This window comes from Acipenser ruthenus, chromosome 5 (assembly GCF_902713425.1).
Source record: "Acipenser ruthenus chromosome 5, fAciRut3.2 maternal haplotype, whole genome shotgun sequence".
NCBI classification, from domain to species: Eukaryota; Metazoa; Chordata; class Actinopteri; order Acipenseriformes; family Acipenseridae; genus Acipenser; species Acipenser ruthenus.
This window is the reverse complement of record NC_081193.1, coordinates 73,675,896-73,695,684: the sequence shown is the minus strand read 5'-3', so window position 1 is coordinate 73,695,684 and position 19,789 is coordinate 73,675,896. Positions and strand designations below refer to the sequence as shown.

Below are 19,789 nucleotides of genomic sequence, written 5' to 3'. Positions count from 1 at the left end.
GAATAAACTTCCTTAAAAAAATAAATAGCATTGTCATTTCAGTAAGCGTATCAGTTTCTTCTCATATTGAGTAGATCCTGCGATGACGTTGATCATTAAAACTATTTTTGTATAGACGATTGTGCTCCAAAAAAGGCATATTTGATGCAGTTAAAATTGTATTAAGGGGAATATATTTGGACTTGTTTGATAAGCTGTATTCAATGGGCCAGTCACGGTCATCATCATAAAGACTTACAGCCCATCTATTAAATAGTTTTAATATGTGATTGAAGTTCAAGATGAACAACATACTTGATTATTTTTTTGTTAGGACATGTCCTTTAACATTTCTAAAGATTCGTTGGGGGTCATCAGTCATGATGCCTAATGCAATGGAGGGGCACAAGTTAAGAAAGTTAAGGAACCCCTGGCTTAGAGTATGCTATAAGACATCAAACATGTTATTCGTATATGTTTTTAATAATAATAATAATAATAATAATAATAATAATAATAATAATAATAATAATAAGGTATCCTATAGTAATACACTGGTGTAGAAGTTAAAATATACGTACAAACAGCAGAGAAAAAGTTGTTCTACTCAATATACTATTATACAGTGGTATGCAATCCCAAAATTGATAGCAGTATTTAGATCCGTTGTTGTTTAGATCATTTAAATAGACCCCTTAAAATGAACATCAAGAAACAACAACTTGAATTGACACAACACAGTAACAACGACATTTTCAGCTTGAGACTCCTTTCAAGTAAGTTTTAATATAGTGCACCAGTGAGACTGAATCAAGAGGACTTGCATCAAACTCCCTTGAATGAACACTGGGTAAAGGGGGTACATTTTACCTTCTTTTTTTCTGAGCATTATCATCAGCTAAGGCAACAAAATGAACGTCCATTCTGGAACAGAACTGTCACAGGAAGGAAGCTACATCACACACTACAATACAGTATTTACAGTCCTTCTCATAGTGTTATACTGCCACCGCGGGATGGCAAGATCCATGTCCGTTCTGATTTAATCATGATTCCAGAGATTATCACAGCTTTAATTTTTTTTTTTTTTTTTTTAAATTAAAATTATGTTCCTATTCTTCACAACAAAGTGTGCGGATGGGGCCCATATGTCAATATTACAGTAATTACAACATGAAATATCATTGCACAGTTAACCTCTACAGTTAATTAAGTACAAAATAACAAGTATAAAAGTACCAGCACTAGTGGTTTTTATGTACTTTTATAATCGCTAATTACGAAGAAAAAAAAAAAATTCTTAATCATATTTTTTTTTGTATAGTGAATGCCTAATAATTACAAAGCTGCACATTACAGGCATAATGTTGTGGAATAAATACAAGAAATCTGATAAAATATTCAGAACAAACAAGTTACACTGGGACAAGAAATCGTACAATCACTGAACAGGTGATTCAACAGCTATTGTAATAGTAGACTGATGTTCCATTGAAAAGGGGTTCAGAGGACTTTGATGCCAGTTTGTTTAACATTGTGGGAATGCTCCTGAACTATGTGGGTTGTGCTGCTGTATTCAGTGTACCGGCTGTAAGAATTCATAACACTACTGTATGTAGCATGATAACACAGGCCAAATTAAAACATGAATCCTTTAAAATCAGGCAGGGATGACACCACAAAAACTTTGTGGCGTTTTAAATTTAGATCTCTTAATATTGACAACTCTTTATATATATATAAAAAAAACTATTATGAGATTTAAAATAAAAATATAAACTTCACAAAGAGGAGGTAAACAAAACAATAATCTAACAGATGCAGATAATATTAGGGAAGGACTTTCTTCAACTCAATTACACAGTATTAGAACAATTTTGTACAGAAATCAAGATAACTATACAAGATGTTAAGCTATAGGATTCTTTTCGTATTATACAACTATGAACATAAACTATGAACAGAATGCTCTATACTTACCTGTACATATGAAAAACAAAATAAAATTTTTAAAAAAAGCTACTGCAGTTCAGCATACAGAACTAAATTGCACAGATTAAAAACTAAGTTATAACTTTATTGCAATGAGGGTCATTTTCTAACTACAGTATTATTTTACATGGGGTCGTGGGGGATGGAGGAGGTTGGATATTTGTTTTTGTTTTTTTACTGGCCAAAACACATATTAGCCGCAATACCAGTACATTCGACTACAGTGGAAACTGTACATCATGTCTGAACCTATACCCTGATCCCATGAATGAATGCAGTTGTCCTGTTTTTACAGCTTCAGCTCATTAGCGATTTTGGATGCAATGTTTTTGAAGGCGATGGAGGTGCCAGATATCCTCTTGAAGCGGACCCCATTGAGGGACAGGCGGGGCAGCTTGCAGACCTCCATCTCCCATTGGACCAGGTTGTCCTGCCGGGCATCGCCGTGCACGCAGAACAGCAAGAAGCGCTCCCGCTGCTCGTAGTCGCAGTTGTTGGCGTCCAGCACTTTTCGGATCTCCCTCATCATGTCGTTGGGGTCCATGGAACTGGTGGTCTTCATGCTCCAGGTGAACCTCAAAGAGCGTGGCTTCGGATCCTTGCCATCCTCCTTGTCCCGCTCCTTCGGTTCCCCTGAGGTGCTCCTGCAGAGAATCAAACATTTAGTGTTAGGGAAGAAGAACAGCATTACCTAACCTGTACACTTCAGAAGCCTCATCCTACCCTTTTTGGTTTCTACCTAATTGTTAACAAGTGGTAGGTAGTGCCCAAAAGGTGATATTGAACAGTGATAACTGGGATTTAGTACAGAAATGCAAGGTATAGAAAACAGAGTTCATTGAGAAGTTCTGCGGTTAGATCAATATATACTTTTCTTACAGTATATGCTATGTGATCTATTAATATGGAGACAATTTAAGGGGTATAGGGAGGAAAATAAAAGTTAGAGGCTTGTTAGGCACAAAGTAATTCACTTGTCACATTCTGTCACTAAGTATGTCACATGCCTTCAAGAAATGACAGGTAAATACAAGTTACATCGGTCTCCAAAGCTTCTTTGTTTAAAAATAACATTAAAGTACACATTCAAAAGGTTGTACATGTCAGATTGAAGCCTTTTAAAGGGAATTACAACCTGAGAAAATAATTTAGAAAGATATGCATCAGAGTGATATTTTCATAATGCAAATAAATACCCAAGCAGATTTACAAAATTCCTTTAAAAAAAAAAAAAAAAAAAGATTTTAGACCATAGTTTTTTCAATTCTGGAATATTTGATGATATGTCTTTATGTTGATTTGGAAATACTATCCCAATTTCCGTTGATGGCATAAGGGATGGCCTATTGTGTTACCCACTACACTGCAACAAAATAAATGCTAAATTAGCATTAATGAAGGGGCTCCCGAGTGGCGCATCCTTTACCGGATGCGCCCTATAGCCTGGAAGTTGCCGGTTCGAGTCTGGGCTATTCCACTGCCGACCGTGGACGGGAGCTCCCAGGGGGCGGCGCACAACTGGTCACGCGCCGCCCGGGGTGGGGGGGTGTTTAGGTCGGCCATGGTGTCCTCAGCTCACCGCACACCAGCTTGCCTGTAAGCTGCCCAGAGCTGCGTTGTCCTCCGACGCTGTAGCTCTGGGCTGGCTGCATGGCGGGCCTGCAGAGTGAAAAGAAGCTGACAGCACACACTTCAGAGGACAGTGTGTCTTCGCCGCTCCCAAGTCAGCGCAGGGGTGGGCAGAGCCTAAATACAATTGGGCATTTCAAATTGGGAGAAAAACGGGGTAAAAATTAATTGGCGACTACTAAATTAAAAAAAAATTAAAAATAGCATTAATGTTAATTACATAAATATTTAAAAATAAGAAGTCACGCTGCTGCTTCAAATCTCAGATTGTAGTTTTGAAATTGCGCTTTGATTTTTTGTGCCCTTCTGTTGTTGGCTTTCAGATGTCAGTATCTTCAAGCTGTGGCTGTAATATATGCCATACCATCTTTTATCACAAGTTTTCAATTTCATCAGTATCAGCATTAACTGTTTTATTATCATTGTTATTATTTGTCTAAATAATACAAAAATAGACAAATGTTTACAACAATGCGGCAGGGGACTGAAAAAGAATAAAAGGCAGTATGTGCAGAACATAACATAGAACATACCATGTATTAAAATACAGCACAGTGATTGTAATACTGTAAAGCCATAAATATTTGCGACCAAAACATTTGGTGAAACACAGCCATAAAACCTATTTTGCTCCAGAAATGTTGGCGACCTGTTGCAATATAGGAAGTATCCATGCCAAAAATGTTTGAGTTTTTTTTTAATAAAAGGCTTGAAAATATTTGACTTGCAGTATGTAATTCAATATGTAGCTGAAGCAAAAAAACAAACAAACAAAAAAAACTGTCAGACACCTGTCTGGATGCTTTGATTACATCTGTGTGTGTGCCATCTGTTGCACTCTCATATGAAAAGGTTCAGATAATGCTACCACTGTTTTGTATACAGAATACCCAGCTTTCCTGAATATCACTCAATCATATTGCCACTCCTTCATAGGTGCCGCGGGTTACTAAAAATGAACAACTCGCCGATAAACAAAAAAAAGCACAGATAGGTATATTAGATTAAATCACTACAAATCATTACAAAACCCCCCCCCCCAAAAAAAACACACACACACCTCCTACATGTATTGCTCTTGTCTTTTATAAATGAATATGAAACCGATATGACACTCCTCTTATTTCCTTTAGATACATTTTTTCTACCCATTTAGAAATGCCTAATTTTAACACTGCAACCAACTTACCAACCAGGACAACAGAAGATCAGACAACCTCCATTCCTGCTGCCAAACCAATCCACCTTTTTCACCTGCCGAACCTGAGCCATGACGTTACCAAGGATGTTATCAACCTAGGGAACCCTGAAAGCAATTGCCAAACCTGGGAAGTCTCAGCCTGGACTCTGGATGCCTAACTAGCAGGGTTTGCTGAAACGTGATGGTGAATTTGCCCCATCTGAAATTCCTCCCCAATGTTGCAGGAGCACCAAGACCAATCAGCACTTCCTGTAAGCCTCCAGCCAAGATTGGCACAAGCAGGATTCTGGGCCAAACTTGCACAATTCACCCTGCAGTCCCAGCAGTAGTGCTTTTAAAAGGTGAGCCACTGGGGTGATGGAGGATTACAGGCTATTGAATATGTTTAATTCAAACTGTTCCATCAGAACAACATACACAACTCTGTTGTATGGAGTAAATTCATTCACTTCAGAAAATTCCCATTAAAAATATTGCATTATTCAACATAATAAATTAAGGGGTTCCTTTAGGTTTTAGAACACATCCTAGGCAGTACTCAATTATTGTATGTTAAAATAAGTAAAAAGAAGCTGGCCTTCTTGCCTCCCTGGCAATAAATAATTTCCTGAATAATTCCTCATTACACCTTACTTCTTTTTCAGTTACATTGTAGAATGGCATATTTGTAATAAACAAACAAACAATTTTAGATTTTATTAAATCAATTTATAAAAAAAGCAGAATTTCTGTGATGGGTGTAACTAATTTCATGATAGTGGTGTTTTTGTGTTTTTTTAATAGAATGGCTCATAACTGGAATGGGACCTAGTAATGAAGTATTAATGGCTTCTCACCTTGACGTGTCAGTTCTGCCACTGGCTTCACCCTCGCTTTGACCCCTCAAAAAACAATCACAATCAAGGGTCAGTATCAGTGCAGTTACAATCTACAGATTAATGGGATTCAATAAAACCTAACAAGCTACAATATTAAACAGCAAACATACATCTTTCAGAATCGCTTTGCTCTAATGATAACAGTACAATATATATATATATATTTCTTTTAAACATCAACTATACAACTATAACTCAAATTCATAGGTTAAATGCATTACTGAATTTGATTTATAATCTGATTTACATTTATAACCAGAAAGGGGGAAGTTAATGTACAGGCTTCTATATTTGAAGTACTCACATTTATAAAAATAAAAAAAACAAACACAAAAAGACATGAAACATTAAATAAAATTAAAAGAGCAATGTGGCAAGTAGAACAAAGGCAATGACATTCCACAAGGTCTGTTAAGAGAGATTTTGATTTTTGGAGAATTTTGCACAACCTTGATCCTAAACTTACTGTATAAATCTCAATCTAAATACAACACAGCAAGCTTTCAGAATAAAATAACATTGTTTCCAGCACAAGATTCAAGCATCACTTTCCTGCACCAGAAGGTGGGACTACATTGTCATTTTGCAAGGAATGCGGTTCACTGTAAACAAAATTACTTATTACACTGAAAGGCACTTTTTGAAAATCATACAAAAGGTATCTTCTACACCTCTATATAGACAGTTTACTGTATATTCCAGATGTATTCTTGTGCTTCTGATTAATTGAAGGCAAAAAGGGATGCAAGATGTGTGTCTTTCTATGCTAGTAGTGAAGTGTTCAATATACTGTTTAACATAAGAACATAAGAAAGTTTACAAACGAGAGGAGGCCATTCAGCCCATCTTGCTCGTTTGGTTGTTAGTAGCTTATTGATCCCAGAATCTCATCAAGCAGCTTCTTGAAGGATCCCAGGGTGTCAGCTTCAACATTACTTTGTGCTGTAAATGTTGTATTTGTGCTGTTAATGTTGTATTTTAAAGCATTTCAGGTCATGACATGTCAACTGATACTACAACTACAGCAAAATATGCACCTTGTCATCCTGAACTGCAGACCGCTAATGCATGTATTAAAATATTATTGTATGTACTTATCCAAGTATCAATGTAAATGTATGTGGCTTCCAATGCCAATGCTGATGCATGTATTAAATTACATGTACGTACCTAAGAAGGTCTAACACACAGAAAAAAAAAACCCTTAAGAGGCAGTGAAACCCTTTGTGGTAACTTTCATGGAGTCTTTGACTATTCCAACTACAATATCCAAAATAAAAATACAAATAAAACATAACATAACCAACCTTTACCTTTCACAACTGCCACACACCATGTTTCAATAAGGGGTTCTGCTTAGTACATTAAGATGGTTAAGACACCATGGATATCAGCCTAAGGATACATGCTAACAAACCCCACACTTCTCCCAAAAAGGTGTCAAATACATTCCCATTCCTACAGAAATTAACTGTTGGGAGCCATGGAATGCATTAAAAAAAAACAAAATAAAACAGGTCAACAGTCATTAAACCTAATGAATCTTTAAGAAGTTAAAAGAAAAACAACAGGGTAAATACAAATGATGGATAAGCTATTTTACACAATTTTGACCCGTTTCCATTAATGAAAACTACCTTTGCTGCTTGAAGTACGTTAAACCCATTGAGAATACACCACCTGTTTTTATAACATGACTGTATTTGTGATTTATTCAAATGTAACCTTTTTGGGATCTAAAATTCCTCCAAAGACACCTGTGCTGTTTGGTTCTTGACAGTATACAAATGACTTAAATCCCCTTTACATGTTGATAAAACAAAGACAGAAAGACAAGTAATGATACAGAATGGTTATTAAGATACTACAGAGCATTCAGTGACCATCTACTAACCGTGCAGATCAGGGGGAGGGGGGGGGAGCACACTGGATATAGTCAAACAAAACCAGGGGGTTTGGGGAAGTTTAGTGCATTCCTCATTTTGGGAAAGTGGAAGCAAACAGACAATATTTGCTCCTACCTTCTGGAGAACCTGAGAGACATAGTTCTACAACAAAAAAACAGTAACAAAAACACAAAAATAAATAAAATTATATATCTATCTAAGGAAACAACAATAATAATAATAATAATAATAATAATAATAATAATAATAATAAATGTGCCACCAGAGCCACATTACGCTCACAGGCCCTGTTTTTTTATCATTTGATTTTATCATTTCATTGGTTCCAGTTATTGTGTTGCAGTTTCTAAGTTGTTACAAAGTGGGGAGATGGTACTTTGTTCAAAAACTGAAAAAGTCAATTTACCTGTCAAAAAATTTTTTCTTACGTTTTACCTGGACACTAAAATGAAATAAGGCATTGTATATGTAGGGCCCTATGAAATCCGTGTTGTCAGTGAAAAAATAAACCTGAAAATTCAAAATAATAAAACGGATTTCATAGAGCCCTATATATGTGGCCACTGAGAGGAACTTTGGTGAGCAAATCCCTGAGTCACTCCTTGGTTACCCTCTTCAACCAAGGTTCTCTTGTAAAACGTCTTTGTGTTTAAAGGTAGACAGACACAGCAACCCCAGTTCTAAGGAAGCTGACCCTGGGTAACTGCAATTTGATAAATGTTTTGCAGTCTCAGCTCTGCACGTGCCTAGAGTTTATTGGTCTGCATCATAAACTAGCACAACTGCTGGTTGAGCAGACACTGCAGAGGCCCTGGGATGACAGTGCAGAGGGACTGAACACCTCCTCTCTTCTGAAGGGGGCAGGTTCATTCAGGTCACACTGAAACATGTGCTGCTGTACTACTTCAAAGTAGATGCATGTGGAAAAACTTGTCTTCGAGACGGCAACATTTGCAACCAACCCTCCTCCACCAGAACTCATATTCATAAATAGAGGAAAAGCAAAACAAATTTGTAGCATTAATAGCCTCTGTAAATAAAAAACACAGGCACCTGCAAAATCCCAGTACAAGGAAAATATGCCCTGCCATTCATTATGATCTTTTAAATGACTTATTTATAGTACACCCCACCTTATTCCTGTTAACCGCATTTATTTGATTTTATTTTTTTAATGAAAATGCCCATATTTGATGTTCCTGTGCTCATCAATCTGAATGTGCAAAGGACAGGAAAGTACTGGATTTGTTCATCAAATCAAAACAGCTAACCTGCGTCCAAACTTGGAAGTGATCTTGCCGATGATGCCAGTGGAGGTGCCCCGCCGGGCCTGCGACAGTGCGGCTGTGTCGTGGGACAGAGTGGGCGAGGCGGGCGGCCCGTTGTAGGTGGCGTTGCGGCGGTCGCGGAGCTGGGCCCCGTGGAAAGTGCTTCGGCTGGAGCTGCCACGGGGGAATCGGGTCCGGTCCGGAGTGGTGCTGCTAATGCTGTGGGCAGATGGAGAAGCAGCAGGGGCCCGAGGAGTTGCAGTGCTGGAGCAGAAACAACAAACAGGATTAAATGAAACGCCACAGTTGGCAGTGTCCGGTGGATGTTTTTATTTTTGTTGTAGAAACTGTTGGTTTTTAATAAAACTCTTCAGACTGCAAAAACAAAAAACCACCAAAAAAACCAAAAAAAACTTAAAACTATTTAAACAGGCCACTTTATTTAAATAGTTAATCTTAGGGTTCTATTTAAATCTGTTGTTCATATCAACAGGTACAGAAATTATATTGAGAAGCGTATTTAAACAGGTGAAGATGGCTGAAAGGTGTCAGACAAATCCATTTAGTTGGCCTGGCTTACAGTACAAATGTTTATTTGTCTTGGGTTCCATGCATTTTAATGTTGGCAACTGTAGGAAGCATTGATCAAAAATGCACCCCTCCCTAAAAAGTCATGCATTCATTTCCCTTACTATGGGAATGAGGTTCATCCGAACCCCTTCTCCTCCTTGGATCCCAATTAGATTATTATGCTACAGGTATGAAATGTAAATCACAACATACCGCAATTAATTTAGATTACACTGGATGCAAAAAAAAAGCTGTTCTGATTAGAATGTGATCACTCCCATGAAGTTAGTGGAAATGTAAAGCTATCAATTTGTTTGTCTTTGTTTTGTTATGATCGCTAGCAGCTGCTGCTCCGTCTGGCAGTGTGCACATGTCATGCCAAGACTGTGCAGAATAACTGGGGGCACACCTCTCCTGGAGACCATTACTGTCACCTGCAGCATGCCTGTGCAACTCAAACAGGCAACACAAAACAAAATGAAAACTAAGGACTGTAAGCAGGCAAATCTTTAAAAGTGAGTAATTGATTTCAACAATTATTTTAACTTCACCAAATTGGAGTTTATATTGCAAGGTGAATCTATAACTAAGTCAAGTACATACTAGTTTTATTTTTGAAGTTTTATTGCAAACAGTATTTCAGACTACAATTACGTGTTTTTACTTCCTGTCCAAACGGGTTCAACTTTTGCAATTTCTGAAGTAGCTTTTGGGCATTCATTTTTTTAATCGACTTTTTAAATCTATTAAAATAGCCAAAATGCTTTTCTATTTTCTACTGTTACCACCAAATTACGGACTATTACGGCTGTTCATGACTCATGAAATGATCAGCAGGACCAGAATCCTTACCTTGGTCTGTAGGCCTCCGTGCCATCCTCGATGGGAGGCAGCGTGACTTTGATTGGGTGCCCGGAGGCAGACATGGACTTGACATGGCGCGGCCGGGTAGAGGGCACGGCGGATGCTGCTGCACCAGTACTGCTTGCACAAGCGGACATTTCAGTTAGGCTTTTGGAAGCAATCAAAAGGAAAACAAACAAAACAAAAAACGAGCCAAAAAAGTAACAAGAAAACATAAAGAACACTGTTAGTGGACAAAGTGTCTTTTTATAAGAAAACATCTAACACTTTAGAGCACTTAATATTACCTGCTGGGTGCGGCTGTACAATTTTTACTTTGAGTTGGCTAATGACACATGCAAGTAAAATGCAAATCTGATAGTTTTGGTATTTGCACTGTATAGCCCTTAAACTGTAATGTGAAAGAGTTTGCTATTGATGATTAAAATATAGCTTAAGGCTGACTTTGGATGCCAAAAGCTTAATTTTATAGTGTTTCTCAGTGCAGGTGTGTTTTGGCTGTCATGTCATCTTTGTTCAAATTCCCCTGCCAACTGGAAAGATGGCTGGGTGCAGCTGTGTGTTTAACCAAAGCCATGATCCACCAATTGTATTTTATTTCAAGTTCTTGTCTTATATCCTTTGTTCCCCCTCTAACCCATCTGAGAACTGTCTTAAACCTCAAGTAATGTTTAAGCTTGATGGCATAAAACTGTGAGGCACCTGAGATGTTAAAATTCTTGGCGGTACTACCTGCTGTCTTTCCCATTTGGTATAGCAGAGTATCTGTCAGTGCTGGAGCGCTCGCACACGTAAGTGTTTCTTCTGGTCATCCCTCCTCCGGGAAGCACATTGTTCTGCTTTTTATTGAGGGATTGAAATAAATTAGTCTTGAACTGTGTAGACAACTCCTTCCTCTCAAAACACATTGACAATAAGGCAGATCTGTAGCGTTTCCTATGCATGTGAAAGCCACAATCAGGAACAACTGGATACACTTCCGTAAATCAGTGTTTAACACATCTTGGGCTGCCCTTTGCAACTCATTTTGGAGGAACGTAGAGCTTGAGAAAGGTGCTGAAATAGAGGTCCATGTAAGCCTCCCTGCTCTATCTTGCCTTGTGCCATAACCCTGCCCTTATTAGGTGAGCCAACCACCTTTGAGCTCTCTGTGATACATCAAGCAAAAGTGCAAAATTCACATTTTATTTGTAGATTTTACATCTACATTACAATACTATAAAATATATTAAAACTGTAAAATTGTTAAATAATTTCACCCCCCTTTATTAAAAGACAGCTATCACTTACAGCAGTGGCGGTGGTAGACTTCTTCCGGTCCGGACCGACCAGTGGACTTGCAGGCATATCCCCTTTGGAGCTTGCAGTCGTGGTGCCGAGCTTGCGGGAAGTGTCCCATTCTTCTTTCTGGTCACTCTCCACGCTGTTCGCTTGAGCTCGTTTAGTGTACGACACGGCCGGAGGAATGGTTGGGCCAGCTGTTCAAAAACATGTCATCATAGCACTTTCTTTTCAATATTTATCAATGCAAAAAAAGATTTGTGTAAGCTTGGCAATTTATTTTAAAATGCAAGGGGGTGAAGCATAAATTACATTTAAAAAGTCTTCAAGGAATTCATTCTATAAACTATTTGAATCTTATTCTTTTCTGGTAACCCTCTACATTTAGTAGCATCCATGATGTGGATGTCTGTGGAAGTAAACTTGTACCAGCACATTCTGATTCATATGAAATCCTATTCCAAGCCCTTACACTTGGTTAAAATGATAGTCAATATTTGTTTGCTCAGCTTTTTACAACACAGTGTTAAAGGTACCTCTCTCGTGAAGCTCAAAACAATAAAAAGTATCAAGGCAGCACAGTGCTTAAAATATGCCCACAACACATTGTCCAGTTATCACATACTACAGTATACTGGGCAAGGGTTTTGCTTAGACAGCAGAATCTACTCGATAAATAGTAGAAACTATTTATCTATACCAAGTTATTGATGAAGAAAAAACTAAACCTAATCTTCCATATTGTTTTTAAACATAGAAAAGTGACATTCAATGAAAAAAAGAAAGAATCAATAATATTTTGTCAACTAAAGTGGGAGGGAGGGATTGTTACTAGCTAATAAAAGCACCACAGTATCTGAAAGCGAAGCTATTAAAGAAGCAGAGATTGAAACTTATTACACTGGCCTTGCACACAGCCACCTACAGTAAAGAGCACTGTAAACAAGCAACCCCCTCCACATGCACAGAACTACTGCTGTCAAAGCACCTGCACACCACAGGGAGACATCAAACCACCACAACATGGATGCAGAGTTAGCTGGGTCAGCAGGGCTTACTAGGACACTGCACACTCAAGTGTTGAAATTGTGCTTGTTACTTTACTTGGTTGAATGTCATCCCCACCATGATCACTAAACCGCCGTTGCTTCTGATTGGCTGAAATGCTGCGCTGGACCTTTGAGTGCGCTGGGGACTGTGTGGAGCTGTTGTTGAGGTCACTGCTGGGCCGTGACCTTTGACACAGGTTGCTGCTGGATACAGACTCGCTTCCTTCAAACTAAAAGGGCAGAAGAATTTAACCAAATCCTTTATTTCCAACTTCTAATTTTTGTGGCTCAAGAAAAGGAGGAACTGGCATTTAACACCCTCAAAGTACTCTGGAGGTACCAAATTGACAACTTTTTACACTCATAACTTTAGTCTTTTTCAAAGCTCTTATCAAAATGTCCACTCTAGTGCACTGATAGTGTAAAGATTATTGCCCACATTGTCAAACAAGTAACACAGCAATAACGATCCAGGATGTGGTACAGAAAAGAAAAGCCAGAGCACTTGTTATGCTTTTTTTATTTTTTATAAATAGCTATTCCTGCAGTGATTTAAAGGACAGATCTCAAACCCTAGTGCACTAGAGTGGGCATTTGAAAAGAGCTTTGACAGAGACTTTAAAGTTTTAAGTCAGGATGTGAACATTGAAAAGAAAAATTACAGGCATGTTATTTAAACAGTTGTAGCTACACTTGGGGACGTATAACGCTATATTTTTTTTTCGGAACCCAGCACAGTTGGGGCGGGGAACTGGCTTAAACTGAATACAGTACCACCAAGTGTTTTATAGGTTTTTTAGCTATGGATGTACTGCTATCCGTCGCACTGTTGTGTGGAATGGTGCACGGGTGTGGGCGTTTGCCTGTTAATAGATTATTATTTATTATTATTTGTTTATTTAGCAGACGCCTTTATCCAAGGCGACTTACAGAGATGCATTTAAAAGCTGCAAGTACAGCGGTTTTGTGTGAGTGCGTGTGTGAGCAAGCTCAGTATAGGACAGCAATCCAGCCTGTCTGCAACTCCCCTTAACATAATGTGCTTTAAGAAAAAAAAAACACTCCCTCAGTTACATCTGCTGTGACTGAATCCTGAGTTTAATCAACCTCAATCTGAGCCTGTGGGGGTCTCCCTGTTTGAGATCAATATCTTTCTGTGTGTATAGGTGTGCATTTCATATATTTCTATATTTTATTTTATATACTGTACTTAATTTCTGTATGAAGCGCATTGGATAAGGTACATAACGTAATGAACTTGCCTCAGGAGGTTTTCTGCCTAGTAGAAGGTAAGTGGCCATTACTTCATCATACTTCTGACCAATTAAAGACTCTGTAATTTCATCTCTTGAGAACCCCATAGTCACCATTAAATCTGTATCCATTAAAATAAAAAGGAAAGAAAATCAACACAATACAAACTCAAATCTCAGTATACCAGAACACAATTCATTTTTAAGCTACATTACACATCTGCTGGAACACTACCTTGATATTCAGCTAGCATACATTAGGGTCCAATAGAAAGTGCTCTCCTCAGAAACAAACTGTAGTTAAGATTCAAAGGCAACGTTGCTATACAAGGGATTTTTGTGAAATGTATCTGCTGGTTTGCAAACTGGGAACAGTGAAAGCAATCTGAGAAGTCTCCAAGTACGAGGCATTTGGCTTTTACTGTAGAAAAAGTAGTGCACTTAAATAAGGTAGACAGCTGTAAAATTACATTACAGGGGTAATCTGAACTGTTCTTGGCACAGGGCGATTACTGAACACAATAGCTGCTTTCACGCTTTAAGTATTATGTGCCCTTCATTTTAACAACTACAGATCTTCCTGGCTTAACTTGTGTATGTTATACCTCCTCTTACAATTTCTAGTAGTTTAATATCAATTCCCTAAAAGTCTAAGCTGCACTCAGGCATTTAATTAAATTATACAGCATGCACTGTATAGACATCCAGCTTGCAGAGTAAATGTGGAGCCCTGTTTAAAAAAACAATGGTTCTTATTCATCAGTTTTTACTACATTTGTTTAATTCCCCTAGATGGTATTTTGTTAGTGATTCTGTAACAAGCAATACAATGTCTCAGTTCTAATGACAGTTTAGTTTACTACTAATTGCTGTACACTTTTAAAAATAGCAAGTAATGATGCAACAACTTGGAAATCCTGTCAGAATGAATGACTGACTGAACAATTTAAAGTGCTGCCATATTGATGGTTACCACTACACATAACATTAACTGAGTCTGACCTATCCTCTTAGTGTCACTGAAGTCTGGCTCTGGTTCAGTATGCGGTTTTAACTCCTCCTCTTCGTGACCAACATTCATCCACCGGTCCTTCATGATTTGCTAAGAGAAAAGAAAACATGTTCATTTAGGTCACATTTCTAGTTCAGGGAACCAGGATTATGATAAATTGCCTAACGTTCCCTTTCAAGTACGAAACATAACCATTACCGAATGGGTGAGTGTACCAAAGCCGTCGCAAGAGCAAGACTGCCGACGACTGGAATGTTAGAAAGGTTGAGCCGAAGGCTACCCTGTGCGTTACCATTCGGAACCCCAGTAACAAGTAGCTGGGGTGAACAAATTGCGGGAGAGACTCACTTCTACACCTGTGTTATTAGGGTCGACTGGGAAGCCGCCCACAGCGCTGCATTGAAAATGTCTTTGACAGATGCACCCTTTAATAAAGCCCATGAAGTTCCATGTCCCTAGTGAAATAGGCAGTGAGCTTTTCTGGAGGGGGCAAGTTGGCCAACTCATAGGCAGTCCTGACCCTGTCTGCTATCCACTTGGACAGCCGCTGCTTAGACAGGGCTTGACCATGGGACTTCTCCCCATAACAGACAAAAAATTGTTCGGACTGCCTCCAACTTTTCATCCTACCAACATAGTACGCCAGAGCCCGAACTGGGCAGAGAATATGGAGCTGTCGCTCTCCATCAGACTGGAAAGGAGGTGGATGGAAAGCCTCCAATTCCACAGACTGGTTGACATGGAATGCTTGATTGTCTTCAGCAAAAAGGAAGGATTGGTAGAGAGTGTGACCTTTGTCCTCGCCTCTGTTAAAATTAAGCACGCTTTCGCTATCGAGAATGCCTGCTTATCACTCACTCTGCGGAGGTAATAGCGAGCAAGAAAGCAACTTTAAATAAGAATTTCAGCTCTGTTGAACACAGGGGCTCAAATGGAGGCTTGATGAGTGCATTAGGCACCACGTTTAGCCTCCAGCGAGGAACAATGTCCTTCATAGGCGGCCAAAGCCACTGAGCCCCTTAATGTAGAGGGTCCTGCAAAAATTGTAGTATTTTTGCCATGGGAGAAGTTGTGGGGTCGATCCCACGAGGTAGACACCAAGTATAAAAGACGCCCCACTTGTACCCATACTGGGAATGCTTGGACGCTGCTCTGGTATTTTGTAGTGTCAACAACCCTATTGAACAGACCTTGCAGCTCAAATGCAGTCGTTCCGGGGCCAGACCCACAGCTGCAGGCTCGATGGGTCGGGATGCCATAAGGTTCCCCGTGCCTGACTTAGCAAGTCGCGGTGCATCAGCAGTCTCCAGGGCTGGCTGCTCAGGATTGAAAACCAGTCGCCTGTGTCAATATATTGCTCCAGTAAAAATCTAAATGTATAAATGGGTAATTGTATGTAACAATTGTAAGTCGCCGTGGATAAGGGCGTCTGCTAATAAATAAATAATAAGGGTCTCGGAAGCTGCTGCCATCAGACCCAGAAATTTCAAGAACTGTTACTGGCCCCAGGCAGGAAGAGCACCAGCCGTGCTTGTCCTCAATAGGCAGACTGGCCCTGCATGTCTGACAGGGATAGAACCTGGAGCAAGCAATGCAGTGTACAGTATACAGCCCCTGTCTCATTCAGCTTATAGTTATTGACAGGGCAGGTCAGGTAGCGGGCTGGAACCGGGTCGGTACCTGGAAGGTACTGGATTGGTTTGGTACCGGTTTTGTGTATTTAACACTGGGTCGGTACTGGTTCAGGACCGGTTTAGTTACTGGTTCAGAACCTGGTCAACACCAGGCCAGTTTGGTGGCTTTGGCAATGGGTCGGTACCAGTTCAGTGACTTTAGCACCAGGTTGGTACATGTACGGTACCGGGTTGGAATCGGGTCAGTACCAGTATAGTTCGTGACTTTAGCACCGGGTCGGTACAAGAAAATCAACAAAAAAACGTAATTAAACAATTATATAAATAATATAAAACATCTCGTATGGTGCTAAACAGCAAAAACGAGAAATAAAATAAGCTCCAGCCAGAGCCATACAGCCTGTTGCTGGATCCCTGGGTAGGAGCGACGAGAGCCACTGGCTTCACGCAGGGCACAAGACCGCAGTGAGACATAACTTGGCTGAAGTGCACACATATACATGTAATTAGTTAAAAACCATTACAGCAATTAGTTTAAATATCACATAATTTGTGTAAAACACCAAACATTTGAAATATATACAGATAGAAGCAGCAACAATGTACTTATCTGAACAAGGCTCTCCGATCAGGTCAGTCTTGAAAGGAAAAATGGCGCCGAGCGCTGTGAGCGCAGTCCTTTTGTGCCCTCGGGGGCGGGGCCACGACTGCATCACAGGCTCAAAGAGCAGCTTTGGTATACAACTTTCAGGATTCGGGTCTTTAAATACCCATACGATAATGGTTACATTTTGTACTTTAAAGAGAAAGCATACATACCTTTAACATGCAATAAAAAGATACAATAGAAATAAAAGTTGACTTCTCAGCATTACGTCATGCTCATTAAAGGAATTTTATACTTACTTCCAGACTGCCTCGTTTCACTGGGTTTAGTACTAGGAGTTTTTTTAGCAGGTTTTCACAGTCTGTGGACATGTAGAAAGGAATACGGTACTTCCCTCGTAACACCCTTTCCCTCAGTTCCTACAAAGAATAAGACATTTACTATAAATCAACAGATTTTCCAGTCTTGCTGCCTAATGAGATGACTTACAACAGCTTTCAAAAATCCAAACCCATTTTTTTTATTGTCTGTGATGGTTATATTTTCCAAATGACCAAACAAGTGAATAGCAAATGTTTGTGAAAATGGAAGGGAGAAAGAAAAATTAAAGAAAAAAAAACTGCAAATTAAATGCTGCTAAATCCACAGTACTCTGCCAGGTCACACAGGAAGATAGATTAGCTGTCCTTAAAGAGTAAGTAGCAGGGTTCCGAAAAATATAGCGTTAGAGATCCCCAGCTGTTTAAATAACATACCTGTAATTTTTCTTTTCATTGTTAACATCCTGACAACTTTTTACACTTATAACTTTAAACTCTGTTTCAAAGCTCTTTTCAAAAGATTAGTGCACTGGGGTTTGAAATTTGTCCTCTAAAATCATTGCAGGAAGGGCGATTAAAAAAAAAAAAAAAGTTTAAATTTCTAAGTGTGTGTGTGTGTGTATATAATGTGAACATAATTAATAAAAACTAGATTTTAAAATGTCACTTGTCAGTTTTTTGCTAGCACAGTAGAAACCCGATCATCCGAACAGCTTGGGGGGATACAGAAATAGTTTGCATGAATGAACATTTGGATGAGTGCAAGTTTACAAATAAACAGCAATGCATGTACATATACTGTACTCACAATGTTTATTTAAACATTAGCATTCTTCTCATAGCCCCAAACCCTGTTTCCTTAGTGTTACACTGAAGCATTTTCTGACTGAATGGTTCTAACTCTGTTGTATTTCCCCTGCTAAGCAAAGTTGCCCAATGCCGTGTCTTATAAATGTGTACAGCCATCCATCACTAGCTTTAAAATTTGTCCTCTGGATGTAGTCATCTATGGAATAGCAATGCTTTCTCTTGAAGTGCTGCTCCTGAAATCGGAGTGCCCTTTTCCCTTTCTTGCATGAACCACACGTACAAGCTTTTTCTCTCACGTTGTCTTGACAGAGTCACATAGTTCTTCACAGTGCTGTGGCAGTGCTTGATGCCATGGTACTCGAGAATTTCTCAAGTTTTTGTTTTGCAGTTTGTGTCAGTAACTGTTGACTTTAGCAAGTTGAACAGCACACGTTCAGCCTTTTCCAACTGTTCAATAATTTTTCAGCTGGAGTAAGTACTGTCCTTTTTCATTTGTCAGCCATTTGAATTTGTCAGGGACACGCTTGCAGGGAGGTTAATAAGGTGCTTCAGATCAATGGGGTTTGAAGTAACAGGCTTCTACTGTATATGGAAAATTACAAAGTTGTATGTAATTCAGTATGTTAATGTAACATTATTCAGCAGGTTTCATTTGACTTTATGAAGAAAAATTAGTTAATTCTATAGGGGATGCTAAACTTTTGCACCATAGCTGTATTATACACCAGCCTGCACAGGAATATTCACTTGCCAAAGCTGATTGACGCTGATCCTCTTTTGAGCATTTCAGATGGGGCTTTCTGCCAGTCTGAGACTCCTGAATCTTGCTGAATATGGTACTTGAGATAAATCTGCGCAGTCAGCACAAGGCTCCGTTCTATACTGCATAGCCCCAAGCTGCCTTACCACTAACGTAATGATTAAAGACTAAACGCTTCTTACTGCAGACTTAATGACCCCGGTATCATCTCCATATTGTGTGAATAGCACCTCTGGGAAGAACACCAGAACAAGTAGGATTAGTCTTTACCCATCAAAGACACTACTTACAAAAGCTTTAAAAGGTTCAGCTTTATAGCTTTTGTCCTGTCAGCGGTGTTTAGCAACACTGTAAAACGAGCCAGTTTGTGCTACATAATGGGTTTATATTGGGAACATCACCATTTGTCCAGATCGCACTATGCCTAAGCATGTAATGAGAATGTAAAGTCTGTACTGCCATGCTATTCTACATATGACATGGTCTAGAAAGCTGCCTTTTTTGTAACATGAATAGCAGAGGGCTTTCAGAGACTCACCTTTAGGTTTTGGCCATCGAAAGGCAATGATCCACTAACTAGTGTATACAGAATGACTCCTAGACTCCACACGTCCACCTCTGGTCCATCGTATTTCTTTCCTTGGAATAGTTCAGGGGCAGCGTAGGGCGGGCTTCCACAAAATGTGTCTAATTTGTTACCGATAGTAAATTCATTACTAAAACCAAAGTCAGCAATTTTAATATTCATATCAGCATCCAGCAACAGGTTTTCTGC

At 39.1% G+C, this 19,789-nt stretch overlaps 1 protein-coding gene across 16 annotated transcripts in view; it reads right to left on the bottom strand.

Moving 5' to 3' along the window:
* Positions 1-469: 469 nt before the first annotated feature.
* The window catches only part of LOC117402838 (serine/threonine-protein kinase MARK1), an 86,466-nt gene continuing 67,146 nt past the window's right edge, over positions 470-19,789 (bottom strand). For 2 of the 16 annotated variants that reach the window (XM_059024486.1, XM_059024491.1), the window contains 12 exons: positions 19,553-19,789; positions 17,424-17,543; positions 14,874-14,973; positions 13,881-13,993; positions 12,674-12,848; positions 11,579-11,766; positions 11,021-11,127; positions 10,277-10,435; positions 8,858-9,118; positions 7,701-7,727; positions 5,638-5,682; positions 470-2,615 (listed from right to left, as the gene is read on the bottom strand). In XM_059024486.1, coding sequence (XP_058880469.1) covers positions 2,261-2,615; positions 5,638-5,682; positions 7,701-7,727; positions 8,858-9,118; positions 10,277-10,435; positions 11,021-11,127; positions 11,579-11,766; positions 12,674-12,848; positions 13,881-13,993; positions 14,874-14,973; positions 17,424-17,543; positions 19,553-19,789 — 1,887 coding nt within the window. In that variant the 3' untranslated portion in view covers positions 470-2,260. The remainder of the gene's footprint in view (positions 2,616-5,637; positions 5,683-7,700; positions 7,728-8,857; positions 9,119-10,276; positions 10,436-11,020; positions 11,128-11,578; positions 11,767-12,673; positions 12,849-13,880; positions 13,994-14,873; positions 14,974-17,423; positions 17,544-19,552) is intronic. The other 14 variants (XM_059024488.1, XM_059024492.1, XM_059024490.1 and 11 more) reach the window with 10 other exon arrangements.